Raw genomic sequence first — 24,064 nt, forward strand, 5'->3', positions numbered from 1 at the left:
CACTCTCTTGTTAATTATATTACCGTCTAATCAAATCTGCTTCTGGACCTTGTTTAGCTTATCATCACTCTACTGAGAACTACAAGCTTATACAACCACTGAAGCCTGGCTGTGAAAGGCTGCATTTACATATAGCATTATATTCTATTTCAGAATCCTAAACCTATGTGTTGTGTTAACATTTCCCTCTTCTGTTTTAAACATATTACATCACTATTCTATCATAAACAGAGAGCCTGACAGACTCAGACATAAAACAAGAGTCATGGATTCTGAAACAAGCTACCTTTCACGTTGACATTTTTTCTGACAGCACAAAGGAGGGACTAAATGTGCTGCAGTTGGACTTATTGAACTGAGCCGTATTTCATAGAAGTATCTTCTGATTACCTGTTTGTTCCATAGAAAGGTCAGCATTAAACTAATAATGATGGTAGTCAGCATTGGCTTGTGTACTCACCATAAAGCCATTAAGTCTGGGTGTGGCTGCACAAAGAAAACACAACATGCCAAGAAAACAATACATGAGAAACAATGTCAAGTCCAAGAACATATACATTTCTAACTTGTGTTTTTCACTATTTCACATTTTTCAAAATTTTACAGTGAATTAATCATACTTTTTACAATTCATCATGGATAAAGATTTTATAACAGTTTCGTTGTACTGTAGTCTAATCGTACATCTAAAATAAATACTGTGTCGTAATGGCTTTTTTATGGTTTTCGTCAGATGTTAAATGTCATAAACGCACTGCTGCACTGTATGTAACATACAGTAAGGTTAGTTCTAAGTGCTTTATCATAGGCTGGACTTGTTTCAGTTTCTTGAAGATGTTTCACCTCTCATCCAAGAGGCTTCTTCAGTTCTAACTAACTGGAGGGGAGTTTCAGGCTTTTAAACTCTGTGTGGGAGTGTCCTTACAGAGTCCTTAAGGACACATGTGAGCTCTGAGTTTCAGAGTCGTTAGAGCCACTTGTGGGTCGTTGACTTAACCGGCCTTCATGTGGGTTGCTAGGTGGGTTGCTAGGGCTAGGTGAGCCCAGGTGTGAATGGTTGTTAAACTGTCTGGGGAGGGAACTCAGTACAGCATTGTAGGTGGGTGATAAGTAATGTCTTAGGCCACCTCCTCTGTTCAAAGATGGTCGTTCCAGTTTGACATAGATGGATTCTTTTACTCCTCTTTCAAACCATCTGTCTTCTGTGGCCAAGATGTTTACATTGTTGTCCTCTAAGGAATGATTTTTGTCCTTCAGATGTAAGTGGACAGCAGAGTCTTGACCTGAGGAGTTGGTCCTCCTGTGTTGTGCCATTCGTTTATGGAGAAATGTACAAATCTGTGCAGTCCTGGCTGCATTGAACAGCATTAACTACATTACTCTGTTTATGCCTGGGTGTTTGGTCCTTAGGATGGACAAGTTTCTGCCTCAGTGTGTTGGTAGGTTTAAAGTGAACCGGGATATGATGTTTATTAAAAATCCACCTGAGTTTCCCAGATGTTCCTGCGACATAAGGAATGACGATGTTGTTCCAGTTAGTTAGAACTGAAGAAGCCTCTTGGATGAGAGGTGAAAATTCTTCAAGAAACTGAACCAAGTCCAGTTGCCTATGATACAGAACTTAGAATTACCATGACCTGGATGACTGAGAACCTTCATCAACATAAAGGTTAGTTGTTCCTGTTTATAGTGTATTAGCTTCATGTTATTGTCCTCTTTCTTTGAATTTGATATGTCTACCAAAGACAAGGCTTGTCGGGAAAGTATGTCTGTCTTACTCCATAGGGTTTAGGAGTGGTATAGGAACTGTGGTCTTAAAGGAATAGTTGAAGGTTTTGGAAAACATGCTTATGTACTTTTTTTCTGAGGGTGAAAAGAAAAGATGGATGCCAATCTCATGTCTGTTTGTTTATTAAGTCCTGAGCTGGAATCAGGATGAAGTTAGCCTAGCTTAGCACAAAGACTGTAAGCAGAGGAAAAACTTTATACCTTATGCAGCTGATATGGATCTTCTCATCTCACTGTTGGAAACAAAGCAAATAAAAAGCCTTTCCCAATGCTGAAATAACTTTGAAAAAAAACTAGCAGTAAGACATATTGAAAACTAGCAGTATGTCATATTGGCAAGTATTCATTAAAGGGACAGTTCACCCCGTTATCAAAAATACTTATTTTCCTCTTACCTGTAGTGTTGTCAAAGATATTGAAATATTGATAAATATTAATACTGAAGCTTTGAAACTGTTTCAATACAATATAATTTCCCCCAGTATCAATAGTGGTACCAGCTGTGCTCTCACTCTCTCGCCTCTCTTGGTCTAAAGTAGTTTATCCTTTGTATTTTATTATATATGTGTACATCTATGTTTGCATGTGTGAGGTTGTAAATCCTGTTGACTACAGCCTACACAAGCTCAGTGCAGCTGTTAAGATGATTTACCCAACATCTGTGGTCTGTACAGTAGGTCTGGATTTTGAGATAGGCAGGCATGGAGTCTGGCAGCAGCATGACACACCATTTAATCCCTCCATAGACTGGGAGAACTATCAGAAACACCCACATAAACATGCTGGGTAGTCACATTTTCAGCGATATTTGTGCTTGGAGCTCAGTTAGACAACCTGATTCTCAAAAGGAATCCAGTGAGGGTGAGGCCAGCATGGGTGCTGAGGTCATGAGGATGGGGGTGCTGCAAAGGAGGTCTGTACTGAGCTGACGCAGAGTGTTGGGTGCTCATGTGGAAATTTCCATTGGCGCAGCATTTTATTGTGGCTGTACAGTGAGTTCGGGGCATTGCCCAGCAAGCCCAGCCAGCCAGGAGGCACTCGGGCCAATACAGTGCTTCCAACCCTGTTTCTTTTGCTAAACAAAGCTGATATGGGCTCGTTTGTCTCCTGCAGCAGAAAATCAACTGACTTACTGTTGTCACTAGTAAGCTAAATGCCGCTCCACTTTAATTAATGAGATTGATGAGAAACAGAAGATAAATTACCTGGAGAAGTACTGGAGAGACTGAAGAAATGTATGGTTTAGTGTAAAATGAAGACATTGCTAAACTTAATACTTGATGTGAACTGTAAAACCTAAACAAATACTCCATCTGAATCTTGTGTTTTGAGTGTCGAACACTCAACCTGTGTAGCCTTAAAAGCTGCCTCTAAAAAAGGTTTTGTAGCTTCCCTCCTTTGATTGGAAAGAATTCCAAGGATGACATTCATAGGAAAAAGAACTTTAAGCCACCTGTCTGTATGCTCAGTATGTTGTAAACCCTTATATTTAGGCCAAAATATAGCTAAATAAACAGCCGAGGTTGGTTGCTACTACAGTAAGATGTTGGTGTTTGGGACCAATATGTAAGATGTCGCCAGAATTTTAGATGTCTTTTAGATGTCTACAGAAGTAAGCTTGGCTCTATCACACCACTGCTTACCATGTGGTCAAGCTCCTTTTTTAGTTTCGAGAACATTAGTCCTGACATGCCTAGCAGTGACCACACTGTAGGGTACAATGTCCTCCTTCAGTGATTTTGATTGGCTTTATCTTCAGCTTGCCTGTATCTGCTGGGCAGGCATCCCCCAGCTGCTCTGTGCTTTTGATCTCTTCTATGTGCTTGATTAAGCCCATAGTGATAGCTACATTACGGCTCAGCAAGTTGCTGCCATGTGACCCCTTTATCACATTTACTTTAAACCTGAACTTCTGCCTTGTCCACACAGTAGTAGCTGTAAAGTGGCCCTTACATTTCAATCTACCCCCTGGGGTGTATCTCTCAGCAGGTTAAAAGTCTTTTCTGATATCACGCTTGTTTCTGCCCATGAGTCAATTTTAAGGTCTATTTCAATACCTTGCACAAGCAGTGTTACAGTCCAGGCCTTTGTTGAGTCATCCACGTCTGTAATTTCTCCCAGAAAATTAATGTGGCTCCTGTCAGTGACCTCGTTGACCACACGGGAATGGCATACTACTGCAAAATGTCCCAGCTTTTTCACAGCATTCGTTGTTGCACGCAGCACATTTGTCCTCCTTAGCACTCACCCTACTACATCTGGAACATTTGTGTCCCCCATAGTTACTGCCATGCCCTTGTTTTGCCTTGGGCCCATTGTTCTGTGGATGTCCGTTTCTCTGTTTCAAGCTGTATTGCACATGTTGTTTGTATGCTCCTTCACTCACTTGTGAACAGTTAGCATTAGCACCCTGCTTGCTAGTGTGCCCCTTTACTTGCTCAGACTGCCTCACTAGCTCTACCGCCTTGTTGAGTGTCAAGTCTGGCATTAGCTGTAGCTTCTCTGATAGGTTGGTCATAGGGATATTAGATAAACAGCTGTCACGGATATTTTCATCCTTCACATCTGCAAATGCGCTGGTGTCCACAGAGGAGGTGGTGTCCGCTTGCTCATATAGGCTTCTGCTGTACTCCTCTGAAGTTTCCCCATGCTTCACTGTGCACTGATGGAAACAGGGTCTTTCATGAATCGTATTCACCTTCCGTAGCAAATAACTGTCCAGTTTCACCATAACACTCTCATAATCATTTTCATCTTTAACGGTGTCCTCCGTGAATGTGAACGTTTTGAAGACTTGCTCAGCCTCCTTCCCAAATGAATTTGCAGATCTGTAGTGAATTTGAATATGCCTTGTACCGTCAGAATATCACAGTTACCAGCCTGTCAGATGAATAACTCCACACATAAAATAAGAACAAACCTAACACTGCATAAGAGTGGCTACAACACAGACTGAACATGAATATTAATATATCAGAAAAACCAAATGAATTAATAATCAGAACATCCTTTCAGAAACAGCAATCATGCCATGGTGGGCAACATAGAAAGACACAGTCTTACCGGAGCTACTACACAACCCAGAGTCTCCTGGGCTTTGAGTTGAAAAGATTGATTATGTCATCATAATCCATAGTGTCAATAATTTGTCTTTCAAAAGACAAAAGTGTCAAGTTGTTCTGGCGTCCAGTCAGCATGGATCATCCCAGGCACGTTCTGATCCTGTTTGTTGTGGAGAAAAATCTCTCAATGCTGCAGGACATGGAAGTCAGTGTCATGATGGCCCTTAACAAACTATTCATGTTGGGAAAATTGTCAGCAGGGCAGCTGTCCAGTACTTCCATTAATGTGGGGAAGTTCTCCCAATCCATTTTTCATCTGATGTACTGGATGAATACAGCATGTTCTGCATCACAGATTTCAAACCCATACAAAGCGCAAGGATCCTTTAAGATGTCTTTTTCGCCAAAAGTGGCAGATCCAGGTGCGAAAGAGGCCGACGCTCTCATGACTCCATACGTGTCCTCTCTAAACCAGCAGTTTAACTCATTTGTCTGCCTATCAAGGACACAATTCCACAGGGCTCTTAAATCATCATTGCTCTTGACAGCCAAAGTCTTTCCCTGTGTTGTAGTAACAACAGACTCGTGGAACTTGCAGCTTGCATTCACGAGAAACAACCACGTCCCGGTTAGCCATCTCATGCTTTTCCATCAGCCTCTCGGATGAGTGGAGAAACGTCTTCAGAAAACTGAAACTGAAGTCCAGTATATAAAGCACTTAAAATTACCTTGTCCTGGATGACTGAGAAGCTTCATCAACATATTCTATAGCTGTATATTTTTGTTGATGAAAAGCTGACACCTTGGATAGAAAAGATTTCACCTGACTGAGACTTTATACAAGGATCTGGGTTCAAGAGCCAATTGAAGAACCAAAACCAAAGCAGCAAACAGTTTTTCCTAAACATCACTGATATGAGATGAACCAGCCCAAAACAGAAGTGCATTACCATCTCTGTCAGCAGCCATCAGGCTGTGTGCTCTTTAAATGTGCCTGCTGTGGTGAACTGCAGCCTGGAACCTGCTACAAAATCCTCAGAGGCGTTATGTTCAAGGTCGTCTCCACTGCTGCTGCTTGTCGTCACTTCTGATTATGCAACCTCGTGGCTGCCCTCAGATTTGCCTTAATCTTACACATGCAGAAGCACACACTCTGTTTTGGTCCAGTATATTGTGTTTGTGTCTGCAGCAGTAAGGTTTATGGAGCCTATACATTCATTCCATCAATGACAGGCTCTTTTATCACGGTGACACTGAGGAATTAGACTTGATGTCACGGAGTTTGTATCCAACCTTTGACTCTCTTTTTGCACTTATGTGTGTCTGTTCTTATTTTAAGTATTACTTACTATCTCCTACAGACACATCAAACTCTGATGACCTTTGATTGCCTGAAAGTATAGTTAAAGCACTAGCTGCATCACTGACTCAGCATTATCTCTCATGTTGTGATGACATGGCTGAACCTCAGCTCAGCTTAGTGTGTGCTAGGATTGAATCCCTGCCAGTAGAAACAGGTGGATCAGGATCTTAGCCAGCGGGAGTGAAGCAGGGAACTCTGTGAGAACTTCTTTCATTGTGCAGACCGATCACATCAACAGGAGCGGAAAGAGGTATTGTCTCTGTGACTGCATGTCTGTTTGTTCTGAAAACAGGATCTGTGGACTCACTGATCGTGAAGGCGATCACAAGCAGAACGTTTCTGCAGAAAGTTTCAGGCTGAAGGTTTCTGCTTGTGACCTCACCAGTTGTCACTGTTACGTGATATGAGGCTGTGTGGTCAGGTGGAGCAGTAAAAGAGGGATTTGTAGGAAAACTGAAATACGAGTTATTGATAGTACTGGTCCATTTGTAAATTGAGTTTCAATGGTATTGTTATATAAAAAGTTGTTGTACAAATGGTAACTAATGGTAGCTAGTGTCCACTGACCAACCTGGAAATAAAGGCATTCTTGTTTTTTGTAAACAAACACAGTAATGTTTATATTCAGGGTAAAGCTTTATATTAAGGTCTTTTTGATAAGTGTTAGTTAATATGTATTAAGGCCATTATAAGTCCTTACAATGCTTATTAACATTAATAAGACTATACAAGCTTGACCATGCTCCCAAAAGGGTGAACCCTTGTGATTTTAACAACTACATTACCTGCATTACCAACCTCAACACAAACTTAACATTTTTAGCCCCACTACTTGTAAGACCTGCAAAGTTGTCAGTATGTTGTCTGTTCTGTCTAAGATCTTGTATCATGTGGTCTGCTGAACATTGCAGCCTCCAGACTAGCAGGCTTTAGTGTTATTGCTTGTTTTCATGTGTGATTTGCTGAAAAATATGAAGTCAAAAATATCTTACAAAGCACATGTATGTGATTAAGAATAACCAAACAAATAAGAAATAATGACTACTTGTTGATTTTGAATGTTGTTCTTCTGGATATTCCCTTTTCACATGAGTACAGCATTAAATCAACTAAATAGCACACTGGCATATCAGTATCACCCTATACAATACTTTTAGGACTCAGTCTTAAGAGGTGTCTAAATCGTTTCACTTTTACTTCACCTCCAAGCCTCTTCGTCCTTCACATACTGTACTTGCTGTGGCCTACTAAATATGTATCAGCAGCTGCTGTAATTGACTCGAATTCCAGTAACAGTGAATGGAGGACTGAATGTGTTTAGGATTAAGGTTTACATACCTAGAACTAGCTTACTTCTAAGTCCTGATTGCACCATGCAATGCTCAATAATAGTACAGCAGCTGGGTGAAGAGGGTATGAGCACACATCAGTTGTTTCATCAGTGTGGTCAGCTGATGTGTTTAAAGTGCTCCTTGATAATAACATGAAGACCCTCTCCTCACAACTGACTTTGACTTGTTTGGTACAAACTCTGGTGTGTTTGCCAGTTTAGCTTGGTTCATTTAGGCTGGTACGAAAGCTGTTGATCAAGCACTGATGTGGACCCAAAACACAAACAGAGGCTGGCAGTGCATGATACACATCAAAACACCCACAGCTACAGTCTTCTTAGGAGACATCAGCTGTGTCCCAATTCAGGGGCTGCATCCTTCGAAGGACTCATTTGAAGGCCAATTACGTCACTATGCCGTGCAAAGGCTGTCCCAATTCGAAGGCTCCTCCAAACGCAGCCCACAAATGCAGCCTTCTTTTCCCTCTTTTTGGAGGACGCACCGCTACTATCCTTCACGGCCTCCCATATCCCAAGATCCTTTGCGCGCCCGAAAAAGAAGAAAGAAAGAAAAAAAGAAAATGGCGTCATCGAGTGGTGTAGATCGTCACTTTTGCGGGCCTGGGCGGCAGAAATCGTGACGTAAGGGTAAGGGGCGGAGCATCTGGTGACGCAACCAGGAAATGCTCTGAAGGCTAGACCGTCCCATTTAACAACGGTTGATGCGGCCTTCGAAGGTCTCTCCGAAGGACTCGCCTTCGAAGGCCGCAAAGGCTGCGTCCTTGGAAGGATGCAGCCCCTGAATTGGGACATAGCCATCTTATCACAAATCAAGTTGATTTATGATGACACATCACGATACACTACTGTCATATTTGATAGCGTCACAATTTGCTATAGGCTTGATATGGCTTAATCTAGTCTGATTGTATCTTAGGTTAATATCAGACATCTGTTCAGTGTGTATTCAGCTAAGGAACACAATGAACTAAAAGACATCACCTAGAATGCAACAAACCAAGCCATTACAATCTGTAACTTGCAAATTTCCTGACCCCATGAAATGAGCCACAACATTAAAACCAGTGATGTCAATGACATTGATCATTTCGTTACAATGCAATGTTCTGCTCGGAAACCTTGAGTCCAGGCATCCACGTGGATGCCGCTCGACATCCACCACCCACTCAAACACTGTTGTGAACTAAATAAACTCCTCATGGCAACAGCACTCCCAACACCCCTAGAGGTATAATGACCATGCCTTGATGGGTCAGAGCTGTTTTGGCTGCACAAGGGGAACCTGCACAATATTAAGCAGTTGGTTTTAATGTTGTGGCTGATCGGTTGATACACATATACAATGAATAACTAATTAAAATAAAAATAATCCTTCTTGGGAAAATATACACTGAAAATATGTTTGAAAAGTTTTTTCATCTCCAAAGCTTTTTTTTTAATTGATATTCATTGTATTACTGTTACCATTCAGCAACAACTATTGAAATGAATACATGTTGCCAAATATCCTTATGGTTTCTTGGATGTTAAGCACAAATTTCAACCCAATCAAATGAAAAATAGAAGGCTTTAAAAAAGAAAAAATCGCAAAAGTGCAGAAATTTTGCTCTGACAGCCAAACTTCAAACATTCATAACTAAAAATGTATTAGTAAGTACTGATTAAGGATTTTGCACAGTCACATGAATTTAATAGAAGATTTAACTTTTTTTTTTTTTCCAAGAAAATATAAAATAATAATTCTGAAATTTGGGTGAGTTGCTATGAAATAACCTTATTGGCACCATGGATTGGCACATCTTGGCTCCTGTACCTTGGCCTCAAATGGGATGACCACTTTAAAAAATGTCTATAATTATTCTGTAAAACCTAGGACATTAGGTAAGTGGTAACTGCCATCTTCCCTGTATGACCTGAATGCTGCAAAGCAGAATCAACATGGTGGTCAGTTCACAAGTACAGAGAGTACGTAGCTGGATTTGCCCATGACAGCTTCAGAGCCCTTGCAGTAGGTGTCCAACCATTTTAAAGATTTGTGTTGTAACTGCTCTATGTTCTCCTTCACAAGGGCTGACTGATTACATTACACTTGCTGCTGGTGCTGGTCACTAAGCCTTACTGTTAACACTCAGCTAAGTGACTGTGAGTCAGTCTGGAGTGGTAACAGAGCTCCTGTAATGCACGGCAGCAGCAGCAGCAGCAGCAGCACTTCACTAATATAAAAGACTGTTATGTAATGTGATTTTCTGTTTGGCTGAGTTCGGATTAGTAGGTTGGAGGTGAATGGGGTTAAAGCATTGCCACAAACTTCATTATATTATGTTGCACCACAGTGAATCAGTTCAGCATATGGTACTGCAGACTGAGCTGAGATTGTGTGTTCATATGTGTATTAGAATAAACGTCTTGTGTAACTCAGTGAAATAACACCACTGGCTCTGATATAATAAGCAACTCAGATTGAGCTCTAGAAGATTGTGGGTGTCAGCTAGCAGGATTTTGGGAACTTATTTTATTATCTTCTTATTGCTGAACTTTCTTCATGCACCAGGGTCATTTGTGAAAGACGTTGATCCAAATGAAATACAGATGCTTTCCTCATTTCCTGCGCAAATGACATTGCACAGCAGTTTCTCTTCAGAGCCAAATGGAGGCGGGAGGAAATGCACTGGTGCCTCTCAGAAATATTTAGCTTTTTATTGTGCTGACTGTTGGTCTGGAAAATCATTCAAAAAGTAAACAGATAAATGTTTATTGGACTGTCAAGACCTCCCTTCACAGTGCTATAACGCTGTTAGCAGATAGAATTTAGGACAGAAACTCCCTCAGCATGAGATGGTCAGATTTTCTTACCTTCCCTGCCAGTTTAAAAAACACTGGATTGGCCCCTCAGGGCTGTGCTGTTTATTAAGACGAGGATCCAGTTCGGGCAGTGCCACTTCTATCTGTTGTGTCAACACTATGACTCTCTGCAACACAGTATGTTATTACTGTGTGCGTGATAATAGAACATTGCCCTGGTTGTAGCATCATGAAACATTACTCTATATGTCGTACACTGGATAGAAATCCAACATTTCCAGCATGTTCACTGTAAGTAGACTAGATGTGTAAGGTATGGCAAACCTTTGCGTTTCCTTGGAAGTAACTGGTGGTCTTGACTGTTAGTAATGCTTCATTTTACAGATCTACATATTAATTGGTAAGTAAGTAGTTATTACCAAGTAACATATTTAAAATGTTTTTGAAATGACCCCCCAGTTACCACAGTAGTTACCTCCAATATGTATTGACAATTACCCCATTATTATTTCATAATAATAATTAGCTTTTTCCCCCATTAGCAATTAATGAATAACTGGTTGTTTCTTTAATACATTTCCAGGCAACTTCTAATGGGTTTCTGCTTAATGTCGGCTGATCATGTCATTTTAATTCTCAGCTACTTACTTCCCATCAGCAGGCAACTAAATTGGAGTGAGTTGTTGCAGTTTAATTTCCAACTAGTCAAACTCTTGAAGGTCACTAAATTATTTTTTATTTAATTTTTATTAACCATTTACATTGCATTCACCAGTCACCAATTTCTATCCCTTCAGCAGATCAGGCCAACTTTGGGACAATTTTAAATTTTTTTTGTTCTTAGTGACCATAAATTGATAATTACGGACAAATACAACTTCAATCAAGTCACTAATTTCCCCTTCTCATAGTTTCATTTTTAAATTAACTTAACTAATAATAAAGTCTTGACACCAACAAGTTAAATGTCAACCTTTTTACATTTTGAGACAACAGTACATTTGTGAATAAATTAATAACAGCAAAAAGTTCAAATTTACAATAATTGTATGTACCTGCGTATAATCATTGCAAATGTAAATGGTTAAAAATGTACTTCAATTCACTGATCTGCAGAAGTTGGACAGAAACTAATTGGAAGTGTCCTGGAAATGTATTATAATTAAAAAGAATTGGGGTATTTTTGAATACATTTTGAGGTAATTATTGTGGTTATTCCAAAGATATTTCTAATAAGTTGCTTGTTAATAAGGCCCTACTTTCTTTTCCCAGACCTGTAATATGAAGTGTTACCAACTGTTTCCTTGAAGGTTCAGTTCTCAGACTCAAATTACTACAAACTATTCCTTCAGAGGAAAGTAATTCCTCTGAGAACTGTTCACAGCAAGGGCTGTGTACTTATTCTGAGAACCAGGGGGCTGATTTTGGAAAGATGAGTTCCTGTTGAATTTAGAAGTTTAAGTTTTCATTGCTGTGAGCAACACAGAAAAAAACTATTCACTTCCATGTGTTGGGATGGGGGCAAACATCTCGGTAAGACATCTTGAAATTGCGTAATGCCAGAACTACCATTTCTTCATGGCTGGATACCACCAGTAGTTTCTCATCTCCATCTTTGATGCTCAGCAGTCAGTGCTGTTGTGTCCTAGAAACCATTATGAAGCAGCGTGGGTAGTACTGACACATCTTCCCCTTGGATTTTCTGAATGTTAATCATGTTTGAGTTTATTTGGGTAATGTGATTTTTTTTCTAGTTCTTTGTATTGGTTGAAACTAAAGGATGAAGGACAGGTTTTACAGTTGGTTATAATTAACTCAACCTTCCTAGAAGTGACAAAACATGACACAGTCCGCCCCAGAGCACTTGAACAAATACCACTTTAATGTATAACCTTTAAATAAGCTCACCTTTCTTGGTATTCCTGCGTATAAGTGTGATATTCCTTTTCCATGCCTATTAGAAGTCAGAGATTGCATATAATATATGTTATAATTGCATAAAAATGTACAGTGGCTTTAACAGTTTTACTTGCTGGTCACAACAGTCAAATAAGATTCAGCCAATTAAACAGTTTGTGGTTAGTGGATGTGAGTGGCTTGGTGTGGATGTGTTGGTAAATATGCAGTCAAAATGTGAATATGTAAATGTAAAACTTATCCTCTTTCTCTGTTTCCAGCATCAAGTTACTGGCAGTGCAGGACCTGCTGGAGCGGGAGGCTCTTGATAAGGTATAGTGGAGCTATGCATGTCACGCTCTCTGCCTGGGTCACACTGGTTGATTGGGGGGACTGCTGCTGTATGAATGGAAGGCTGCTTTGACATGCAGCGTTTTAAATCAAACTAGACAACTTTACAACTATATTTTCTGAAGAAAATGCATGGGAATGCAGGTGGTCTGCTGCGATCTGCTGCCATTGCTCATGGTGGGCAATGTGTGCAGTAATGTGTGCTAGTGGTAAATTTGTCACAAAATTCTGCGCTCATAGTATAAAGCACAGGGAGCGTCTAGTAGCTTGTGGAATAGTGCAACAGCTGGATCTTCCTTGATCAGAAGGAATACACGGTAATCCAGGGATTTAACCCAACAGTGTCCTTTACTTAACACTACCCATTTCCATTTCCTCATGTTCTCGTCTGCCATGGTTGAGGAGGTGAATGACGACCAATGTTCCAATTAAACTATGAAGTGATGAGAATATAACACAGTATAGCGCGAAAGCAAGCAATGTTATGTATCACATACCCAGAGGTGGAGACTAAAAAATCCAAATGCTGAGTCAGCATTCACACTAATAATAAAGATGTAGAATGTCAATCAGTACGTTTCCATGCACACTTAAGTTGACCCACAGTCAGAGCTCGATTAGGCCATTTAGTTGGACTTCTGCCATTGTCCCAGTATATAAGAACCAGGGGAGAATTGATTTATTGATGGAAGTAGGTCCTGACTCCACCAGGGTAGGTGGCGATAGGCACTGTTTCAGCTAGTTGCTACTGGACCTACATCCGATTGACCTTTTGTGTCACATACCAAACAAGTTAAGAAGCTGCAAACGGACTGCACAGCTAACAGTGAAAACATGGATGACTTTTTGGCACTGCACATTACATAATGTATATTGTATTAATACCTTTGCTGTTGACTTCCGGGTCAATGTCCGGCGCGGGGACTGTGGTGCATGCACAGAACACCGAGGCCAGTTCAGGTCCAACTAAGGCGTATACATGAAAGAGTAAATCGAACTTCCAGCTGCATTATCTGGGTGTGTCAGTCCGACTTCCAGAAATTCCATTTAGTACGATTTCAGTCAGACTAACATGTTTACATGGACTTTAAAAGTCCGGATTCAGTCGGACTAACACAATACTCTGACGTTTTCTAACATCATGTAAATGTAGTGAATGACTAACCTCAAAGGGAAATGCAATCAGAAAGTCTCACTTAGTGTTTCCCATTTATTTAATGTGCTGCTGTTATGCAAATGCTCCCCCTCTCCTTCCAATGTCTCTTCATCTCTCTTTCTCCTGAGCGTCTTCTATTTCTAGACACACATTTGTGTTTAAACTGTGTTAGTGCTCTCCTGTGCTGTACTATAAATATGACAGCGGTGGTTATGGGTTAGAGGGTGTTCTCTTCAGCAGTGTCAGTAATCGGGATACATTGGAATTGTCTTTGATTCAGATTATTTTGAAGAATATGAAAAGAAAATAATGTGCTTGCACATTTTGGCTGACAGATGGGAGCCCTGACAGCCAGAATTCCCAGAACACAAGTTACACAGAAACATAAAGCTGTAGTTTTCTATGTTATCTAGCATTAGAGGATGTTTGTGCTCTACTGCATTCTAGTCCATCATGTTTAATCTGTTCACTACATGATCTAATAAGAGGAAAATATTAAATGAACAACAGTAAACAAACTTAAGATTCTTCTCCACATATTTGTTGATTATTTGGACAGAGCCAGGCTGTCTGCTTCATCCTGTTTCTGTGTCATTTTCCCAGGTCCATCTCAGAAATAGACAGATTGATATCCATCTGAACATCTCCATCTTGGGGAGAGAACGAAGAGAGATATTCCTTTAAGTGTAGCAATTACCTCCTACTCTCATTCGTTACAATGGTAAATGGACTTGCATTTCTATAGCGTCTTTCTAGTCTACCAACCACTAAAAGCGCTTTACAACACTTGTCACATTCACCAGTTCACAGGCACATTCACACACTGATGGCAGACGCTGTGTGATGAAAGGTGCCACCCTGCTTATCAGGAGTGATACCGTGCTTCCTAACCAAAGAGCCTCCTAATGTGTCTTTGCTCAGGCATTCACAAACACTACCACACTGATGGTACAGCCACCAGGGCCAATTTGGGGTTCAGAATCCCCAAGGACACTTGCAGCTGGGGGATCAAACCTCCAACCTTATCATATTAGTTCAAGTTCAAGTTTTTATCGGTGGTTCGAAGATAGTCAAAAGGAAATCAAAACTGGAGGTAATGGGTGTCCATCTTCACGACGAAAAGGTGACTCCGATGTTGGGTCTCACACCGGTTCTCAATGGTTCAGCACTAAAATTCCCACTGGACGCATAACCCAGCCTAATTAGCTCACCTGGGCCACTGGGTTGATTGATAAGCCCCACCCACTACCAGCCAGCCAAATCAAAATGGAATTAATACATACAGAAGCATACTATTTAACTAAACACTATGTTAAAATAATAATAATAATAATAATAATAATCTGTTAAAAATAGGAGATATTTAATCATTACTGGGACCCCTTTGCAAAGCCCTGTTGTACTAGTGAATGTATATGCACCCAATTTTAATAATATTGCATTTGCGAAAAGTTTACTTCTGCTATGGCAAAGTGTTTTTCAGATTTCATGTCTCTGAATGGTTGTGCTGACCCCTGGAGATATAAACATCCCTAGTCTTTTGAGTATTCATTCTTTTCACACCATTCCTTTTCTCGCATCGATTATTTCTTTATGTACCTTTCTGCCTAAGGTTATTTGTTTTTGTTATTTCCGATCATGGATCATACTCATACTTATACTTACTCATATAAGTCAGAGTTCCCACCAAATACTGAAAGTTTGACCCAGTTTTTCGATGAATTAGTGACTCCTTCAGTTGCATCTGAGATTGCAGATGGCCTTAACTCTCCTCTCACCCTTGACGAGGTTATTCAAGCAGTCAGGTCTTTGCAGAGTGGCAAGGCCCCAGGCCCTGACCGTTTTCATGCCAAACTGGCCCCTCTGCTTTTATCTATGTACAACGAATCAGTTGAAAATGAACGTCTTCCACCTACTTTCACACAGGCTCCCATAGCTGTAGCAGAAGGATGCTACGCTGTGTAGCTCTTACAGGTAGGCTCCTTGACATAGATGTAAAGATACTGGCTAAGATCCTTGCACAGTGGCTGGAGGGAGTCATACTATCCTATCAGAAGAACAAACTGGTTTTATAATGGGAAGATACTTGTTCTTTAAATTATGTACACTTTTGAACATAACCTACTCTCAGAAACCCTTCTGAAGTAGTTATCACGCTTGATGCCAACAAGGTGTTTGATCGCATCAAATGAGATTATCTGTTTTTTATAAGCCTATTTATCTGTAAAGAAATTCAGTTTTGGTAACAGATGTTGCCCTTGGATTCACCATCTCTACACATACTCTCAAGCCTCTATCTGCACCAATAGCCCTTTTCAAACAGAGACTCTGCATTATCACCACAACGAAGGCTCGTCTTTATGCTGCCTTTGTTTGCTCACACTGAACCAAGCAGCACTGGTGTCGGTCAGGAGGGCTGACCGTCGCAGTGTTTTTCCAATACAAGTTTCCAGAGACAGTAGCTACAACAACACAATAGTGGAAGGAGACAAAGACATGGTGAGTTAAGGTTTTTTGCTCTGAATCGCGTCACATAATCACCACCATTCAACTGCAGGAGCCGGGGACAGACGCTGACAGAAATGTGACGAAGAGTTGGTAGGACAGACATTTCCTCATATAAGTTGCCAAAGCCACTACCAGTGTGAACACCATCAGACCGACACACCCCTGATCCGCGCCTGCAGCTTTTCCGTTCACACAGAAGCCATCTCGCCTCTGCTGTGGCTCTGATACTACCTCTGCAGGCAGATCAGAGCTGGAGCGAAACTGTCCCCACTCTCCGCAGGCAGAGTATTGGTGCATGATTCCTGCATTGAAAGGGCAGTGTGAATGGGGCTAATGACTCCCGCTCAAGCTACTTTGCCCTTGAATGCAGTACATGTCAGGGCTCGCCGCATTCCCTCTGCTGCTTGCGCTGGCAGTCGAGCCTCCTTCTGCAGCTTTACCCACTTCCAACTCCTTTGAAGGTGAGATGCAAGGAGGTGTGGAGTTGTCCCTGTACACGGACAATATATTATTGTAAATCAAAAATCCCACTCTCTCTCTCTGCCAGCTATTATTTCAATTCAAGAGGATTTTGGCTCCTTTTCTGGATACAAGTTTAATCTTCAGAAGAGCGAATGCTTCCTGATAAATCCAGCTCTGCTACAGCTCCAGCAATCAGACTTGCCTTTCCGTTATGCTGTTTGTGGTTTCATTTACCTTGGTGTGAAAGTAACTCACTCATGACCCTGCTCTCTCAAATTAAATCTGAGAGGTGGTGTAATTTACCACTACTGCTTATCGGCAGGATTAAAGCTGTTATAATGAATATTTAACCTACATTTCTTCATTTACATCAGTCCATCACAGTTTTTATACCCAAATCCTTATTTAGATTCACTTCTATGTTGCTTCTTGCTACACTTTGCTCATCTCTTCAAACAAGCCAACATGCAATTTTTTTGGCATTCAATCTTCAAAACCCTTTCTAATGTTCTTCAGATTAATCTGCAGCCATGCCCCCAAACAGCCATTTCTGGTGTTCCCTCTGATCCAGCCTCTGGAGAAAATTAAGTGTTCTCCAAGGGGTTTAAAAATACATTTGTTACAAAATGGCAGCCATTTATATCATCATATCTTTAATGCCCTACAGAAGCTTCCTTCAGATGACAGGCTGTAACTTGAAGTGTTCACAGACACTGAGTCGCATCACTGTCACTGACTTCGCTTTCTCCATGCAGTCCTGACAATCTGCAAATTTATTTCATTTACTCACTCACTCACTCACTCACTCACATATTTACTTTATTTATTTTACTTTATTTTGATTCTCTGCTTCATATCTCTACCACATACCATGTCATTTATGTGTCTCCCCCACCGACCTACTTAGTTAAAATAAATAAATAAATAAATGAAGTAATAACCTGCTTTCACAGTCGACCTATATGGTCGTTTTTCTGAGAGCAGCCTGATAACTCAACACAATACACAATAGTATAGTGACACTCCTGTGGGCTCCCCGGCTCTCTGTCCCTATAAAGATTGACATGTCAAAGGATCTCTGTAAAATTGTGTCATATTAAACTCTGGCGTGATTGAGCCTTAAAACATCACATTTTGGGACCTCCACCTGCCAGTATGATGGAACACTGGATAAACCCCACACCAATCTATGTTGTACAGTCAGATCACTCACTCTCTTACTGAGCAGAATGGAGTGACAGCATTAATACACAGATGTCAGGGTATCCATAAAATATCACTTTCTCTATTGGCTACCAGATGGATCCTTGGCAGTGAAATCAGAGCTCAGTGGAAAGGGAAGTAGGTCAGCAGCAGAGTATTTTGGACAGAGACAGAAAGCTGGCGGGAGGATGAGTTACCTCTGGACAAGCACTAGCCCACATTGCAGTGTTTTCATTCCTGCCAGCCTCCCACGCTGATTTTTGGGTCTGTTTTTCCATCTCTTCTGTCTTGTCTCAGTCATTAGCACCCTCTCTTTTCATCCTCTATCCCTCCAGTGTCTCTTCATACAAAGTGAATGAGAAATGTTTTCCATTTTCTCTTAGATATTACATTTCAGTTGATGCAGTGTAGCTTGCCAAGCTATGCCTTTTGCTTCATGTTCAAAACTCAAATGATTCTAATTCTAATTCCGTTTTAGGGCCTGGAAATTCATATTTTAGAAAGCCTTTAAAAAGCTCTGCATTGCCTTGTACCGTAATGTGCCATACATTATATTTGTTAATTACATTTTACGAGAATGTTTGTAAAAAAGAATTTGTGTAAATTATATTTTAAGAGGTTTTACATCCTGCATGAACAAAATTCTTGGGGTTCTGAAAAATCACTTTTAAAACAACGTTATGTAGAAATTGCCATTTTGTGTGATCTGGCGCCCCCCACAGTTTCTGATTTAGCTTCTGTAATAAATATTTTCAGACAGGATCTCGGGATTTATCAGGAGGATGGCTGCAGAGGGTCCAGCAGCCGAGGACCACACCTGTCCCTCAGTGAAGAGTGTCACTGTTCACATGTGACATGCTCTAAATGCACTTGTGCCTTACGCTTTAGAATATGCGCTATAGATCGTTAGGGCCCATTACATCATAACAATACTTTGTCTTGACGACTTGTATCTTGAAGTAAACATGTATTTAATGCCCTGATCCTGCCTTCTCACTGTACATAGTGCAGAAACAAACAATAGGGGCGTGGAGTGGCTGAGACAGAGACACCATTCATGTTACGATGTGTCCGTGGTTGGTTTAGGACCCAGAAGCTGACACCAGAGCAGGGAGCAATTTGAAAGATATTTATTGTACCATAAGAGAGATTAGATCAGGTGAAACGAGGGGCAGGCTTTGGCTTGACTCAGGACCTCAGTGCCTCCCTATCCCAAGCGCTATCCTCCAGCCCCACCATGTGTTGCTTTCGCTTCAGAGGTGCTGGAGGCTGGGGGACAGGTGGAGCGTGGAGCTGATCCAGGGAGGTTGTTCACTGGTGGAGAAGAGAAGCAAAATTAAGCACAAACACAAGAAAACACTCTAGAAAGAACTAGCGCTAGAGAATGCGACCATATACCGAAATCATCTGGCAGCAGGCAGGCAGAAGATTTTAATTTGATTGATTTGCTTTACATATGATGAAAAGTTTGGCCTAGTTGTTTTAATTTGGCATGAAAAATGTTATATACCATGTATTGCATCCATGTGTTAAATGATGATGTAGTGTAAGAAAATGTCCAAACCCCCTTTAGAACATTTCACTGTAACTTTGGTGGACATATGTAATGTGAATGTGAAGTGTAGCTTGCAGCGATGAAACCAGAGAGACAGGACCAGGGAAAAGCTCTCTTGTGTGTGTTCGACCTGACAATCCATCCTCGGCCTCCCCTTTATGCAGACTTGTCACTCTTTATACTACTAAGCCTGACCTCCTTTGCTGCCGTAATAATAACTACAGCCACTAGAGGTCACCACCTAACAAGAAACATAATTATAGGTTTTAATAAGCTGCTTTCACAGTCAACCTATATGGTTGTTTTTCTGACAGACTACAGTTGCAACTAGCTGAGTAAATAATGGATTTACATTCATCACGTAAACAGAAACATGACTCTGAATGAATAGTAATGTTGCTCTGTGTCTGCAAGAGACTTTACAATGAATGCAGTGAACAAGTATTTAAAAGTCAGTCCTGTCATTTAGTATAACACTGACACAGAGTTGGGATACTTGTGAAAAGTTGATGGTCAAAGTCGAGCAGAGTAGAGGCCAAAAAATGAACTTTACTCTACACCTACAGCTTGTAACACAGGCTTTCTGTCTAACTTGTTGTATTTTTCAGCCCACGGTAAAATAACCCTGATGACATATTTACTCTGTCAGACTTTTGAGAGTTTTAAACTTTGTGTTCAACATAAGAGAGTACTGGTGGGGAGGCTTTACATCCTGTAGTCTACTGTTGATTAACACTCACAGTAATCAGATAATTAAATCCTTGGCAGTTAGAAATGAGCCTCTGCTTCAGTGTTTTCGCTTATACCTGGTCTGGACCAGGTGTCACAGTAGGACTCTCCAGCTCTGCCAGGGCTCATGTCAGGGCTCTTTGGTCCCAACAGGCTGAATTGTAAGGGTGTTTTGTGTTTTGGCAAAGTTATACTTGTGGGCAATTCACCTAACAGGATCAATGGCCCCTGAGGACTACAACTGAAAGTAAATCCTGTTTGGGCTTTCTAACCTCCTGGCAGTCTGAAATTGCTTTATTATTAATATTATTTCTTACTCAGTGATAGGCCAGTGAAAACAGAAACCAGTTCACTATGATTTGTGTATGTCACTGCAGCCTGGTGGAGCTGTGGTAGCACTCTGAGATGACCTGATAGACTCTGTAAAGGTTCTTTGGTGTTAATTATTGTTTGTGTGTTGGTCCCTGTGAGGACAAAATATATTAACACTCAGTAGTTTCCAGAGATCTGTCAAATAGTGTTGCCAAAATCTACGCAGTTTGTGTTTCAAGCAATCAAGCTTTGATGTCAGGAACTTTCTGGTTATACATTTGGCAAATCCATCTCTTTCTTTTCTTAATGTCCAACAGAAATACACAGATCATCATTTTTTGCACAAATAGTGGTTGCACTTAGGTACAAAGTCACAGTGTACTAAGTTGCCCCTAATTTGATTATGTGCAGATCTGTTTTGGACTTTGCACTTCTGATGCGCAATATCAACAAAGGCAGGTCCAGCATCATTATCTGATTGTCTTGGAAAAATGCCCCATGTCAAAGTAACACAGTCATTATTTAAGGTTATGTTGTGGCCATGTTTTCTAAATAAAGCTTTAAGCTTAGCATTCAGTACATTTCAGAGCACAAATTGGTGCCCTCAAATTAAATTGTGTGCAGCGATTACAGTAACTGAACATAATGTTGTAATTTTTTTTCTTCTAAATCCTCTGTATTGGAAAAGTGTGACCCTTTGACACCCTTTATCCTTAGTCCCCAGGTTTGGATAAGGAAAAACTCTCCCTTTAATCTCTTAAAATGTTTAAGGAGTATCAAATTATAATACAAATACCAACATTGTTTAAGGGGCAAACAGGCCAAATCTGAACATATGTATCTCCATTCAAGATCAGAACAAAACTGCATTAAATCTAATTAGATAAGATTGTCCATTGCACTGTTAAATTCCATCACATTAACATTAGGTTATACAGTGGTACAGTTCAATCAGAAGAGACTAGAATCAGAATTCAGAATTCCTTTAATAGTCCCGCAAACGGGGAAATTTGTGCGTCACAGCAGCCAAGGGACAGTTCAATATATCAATAAACAATAATAATAGTACAAAAATAAACAATATAATAAAAAGGTAAGAAATTGAAATAGAATCGTATATATAATATGTACAGATATAAACAGTGTAATTATAGACAGTGTGGGCAGTTTATTGTTATTAATTAATAATAAATATGAGTATGAAAATTGCCCAGTTAGTGCAAACCGAAATGAGTTATGTATACAGTTATTATTGCACAGTGAGTTCTACTGGGAGCAGTGCTGATTGTAGAGTCTGACAGCAGCAGGCTCTACAATCAGCACTGCTCCCAGTTAATGAAATAAAGAAAATGTTTGTTACAAAAGATGATAGGTGATAATGAGTTACGTCACAAAGTCTTTGGCACTTAGACTCAGGGAGATTATGTGATCAAAGGGCATCTGCCCTTAGCAGCAGCAAGAAGAATCCCCCATGGAGTCTGGACACTGGTGGTGGTTGATAACTCTTCTGAGATGAATAGGCTGATGAAACAGTGACACTGGTGAAGCTGGTGAAGCTGGTGAAGCTGGTGAATCTGCGAAGACTGGGCAGTGATGGGGAGGTGGAGGGCGAGTGCAAAACAGCCACATGGATGAACTAGAGGCAGGAGACAATCATATTTAAAGAGACAGCAACAAGATGATAGGCTAACAGTGAAGGTGTGTCGCTATTGGATAGATGTTACCCGGCTGATGTGAGCAGCTGATATCAGTTGATGGTTCCAGATAATTATAGGTGGGCATGAGTGAGAGGAGTGAATGGAAAAGATGGTATGAGAAATTAAGTAAGGACTGAACATGCAAGAGTAAAGAGTAGAGTAGCCTTCCTGTCTAAACTTTTGTTAGAGCTTCATTTGTACGTGTCCAGCTAACTGACAGCAGCCAAAGTTGGCCAGTATAGAACCAATCACAATCTTAGTTACAATAACTTCCGGGTAGAAAACCTCTGCATCACGCATTTAATTGCCATTTTTCAGGATTTTATTTCAAAGTATATATGTCTAATTAATCTAAAATGCATGTTTGATGCTTACATATCATATTAATAATAACTGTTATGTTAGTTTGAAAATGACAGCTTGAGTTTACCCAAAACTAGTGGTTAGTCCAAGACACCACTGTATTGCAGACATCAAAGATAGGTCAGATAGGTCAGACCACTGTGTTTAACTATATTTCTATAAATGTTACTGTAACAGCTGTAAATGACAACAGAAATAAACAAGTCTGGCGATTTCACATATTCCACAATTCAAGTCAGCTGCCAGTTGTTTACCTGGAAGTGACAGTTCTTGGCAGTGCAACACTACAGTGATTAGGTATGCTGCTGAAACAAAGCCAAATATAGCATAACAGCTATATTTAAAATAAAAGGGTGTCTTAGGAACAGTTGTAGGCACATCAATACCAAAACACAGCTGCTAGCCTGCCGCTAACACTATTGCTTAACTGACTGGTGTAGCCACAACAACATCATTTCACTTCCCGTGGTTACATGATATTGATTTTGGACGTTAATGCAATGTGATACAAACAGAAAGTTGGGGTTGATAATACAAATGAGCTGCTTGGGTTTTTACTATAGTTTTGCTTTAATCAAGGAAAAAGATACACATAAAGCTTCAGATTTATCTTTTTTGGTAGTTGAAAACTTGCCTCAAACATACATTAAAATGTAAAAACTATTGTTTAATGCTACAGTCAGTTTGCTCCTGTGCCCAAATGAGTAAATGAAGACCCCAAAAATAATTCAAGACCATGAATTAAATCATTTGAGAGCAGTAACTGGTTATTTTTTCTGTCTCTTGTTGACACACTCTGTTTGTTTCTGAGTGTCTGAAAAATAATAAAAGTTCTTTATTTAGTTTTCTTTGTGCTTGATGGAAACCTGGAGGTGATGGAGTGTAGGTTAATCTGGTCATGCTCAACATACTTTAAGAGAAAATGTATGTATTTGTGCTTTATTGCAGACCTTTATGAAGTGTTGAAGGATACAACTGGACATTTTTTGCATTTTATTATAATTTTAGGATCGAGGGACAATCTTCAGCATCAGCGTTGTGCTTTGCAGATTGTTACTTTGAATATGAATGGTTGTTGTGTCAGCATGGGCCTCTCATGTAGCGGTCAGGTATGTGTGTGCGTGCCCTAGGTGGGGTTCCTCTGACTCTCCCGACCCTCCTGTCCCACTTGGAGTTTCTCTGGTTAAATTTAGAGCCAGTGGCAGGTCAGCCAGAGCAGCAACCTGAGCCTTCATGAGCAGGTTCTTCTATTCAGCCCCTCCATTTCTTTCCTTTTCCCTTTTTTCTTTTCCTTACAAACTTACCTTTATGTGTATTCTAGAATATTATACTAGTGGTTTAGCCCTATCTCAGTGATGTCCACATCAGAGGCTTCCCCTTTCTCACTGTATTTCTTCTGAAAGATGAGATGAGAGGCTATTTGAGTTCACTGAACTCTGTATTATTTCTCAGTAACTGTGAAGCAA

The 24,064-nt window shown here is 40.4% G+C and overlaps 1 protein-coding gene across 1 annotated transcript in view; it reads left to right on the forward strand.

Annotated features, from left to right (window-relative positions):
- Window positions 1-24,064, forward strand: part of eepd1 (endonuclease/exonuclease/phosphatase family domain containing 1) — a 38,740-nt gene that overhangs the window by 7,426 nt on the left and 7,250 nt on the right. The window contains exon 3 of the mRNA XM_084379923.1: window positions 12,544-12,595. Coding sequence (XP_084236049.1) covers window positions 12,544-12,595 — 52 coding nt within the window. The remainder of the gene's footprint in view (window positions 1-12,543; window positions 12,596-24,064) is intronic.

This window comes from Pagrus pagrus (genome assembly GCF_965226575.1).
Source record: "Pagrus pagrus genome assembly, chromosome: 17".
In the NCBI taxonomy this organism is placed as follows: domain Eukaryota; kingdom Metazoa; phylum Chordata; class Actinopteri; order Spariformes; family Sparidae; genus Pagrus; species Pagrus pagrus.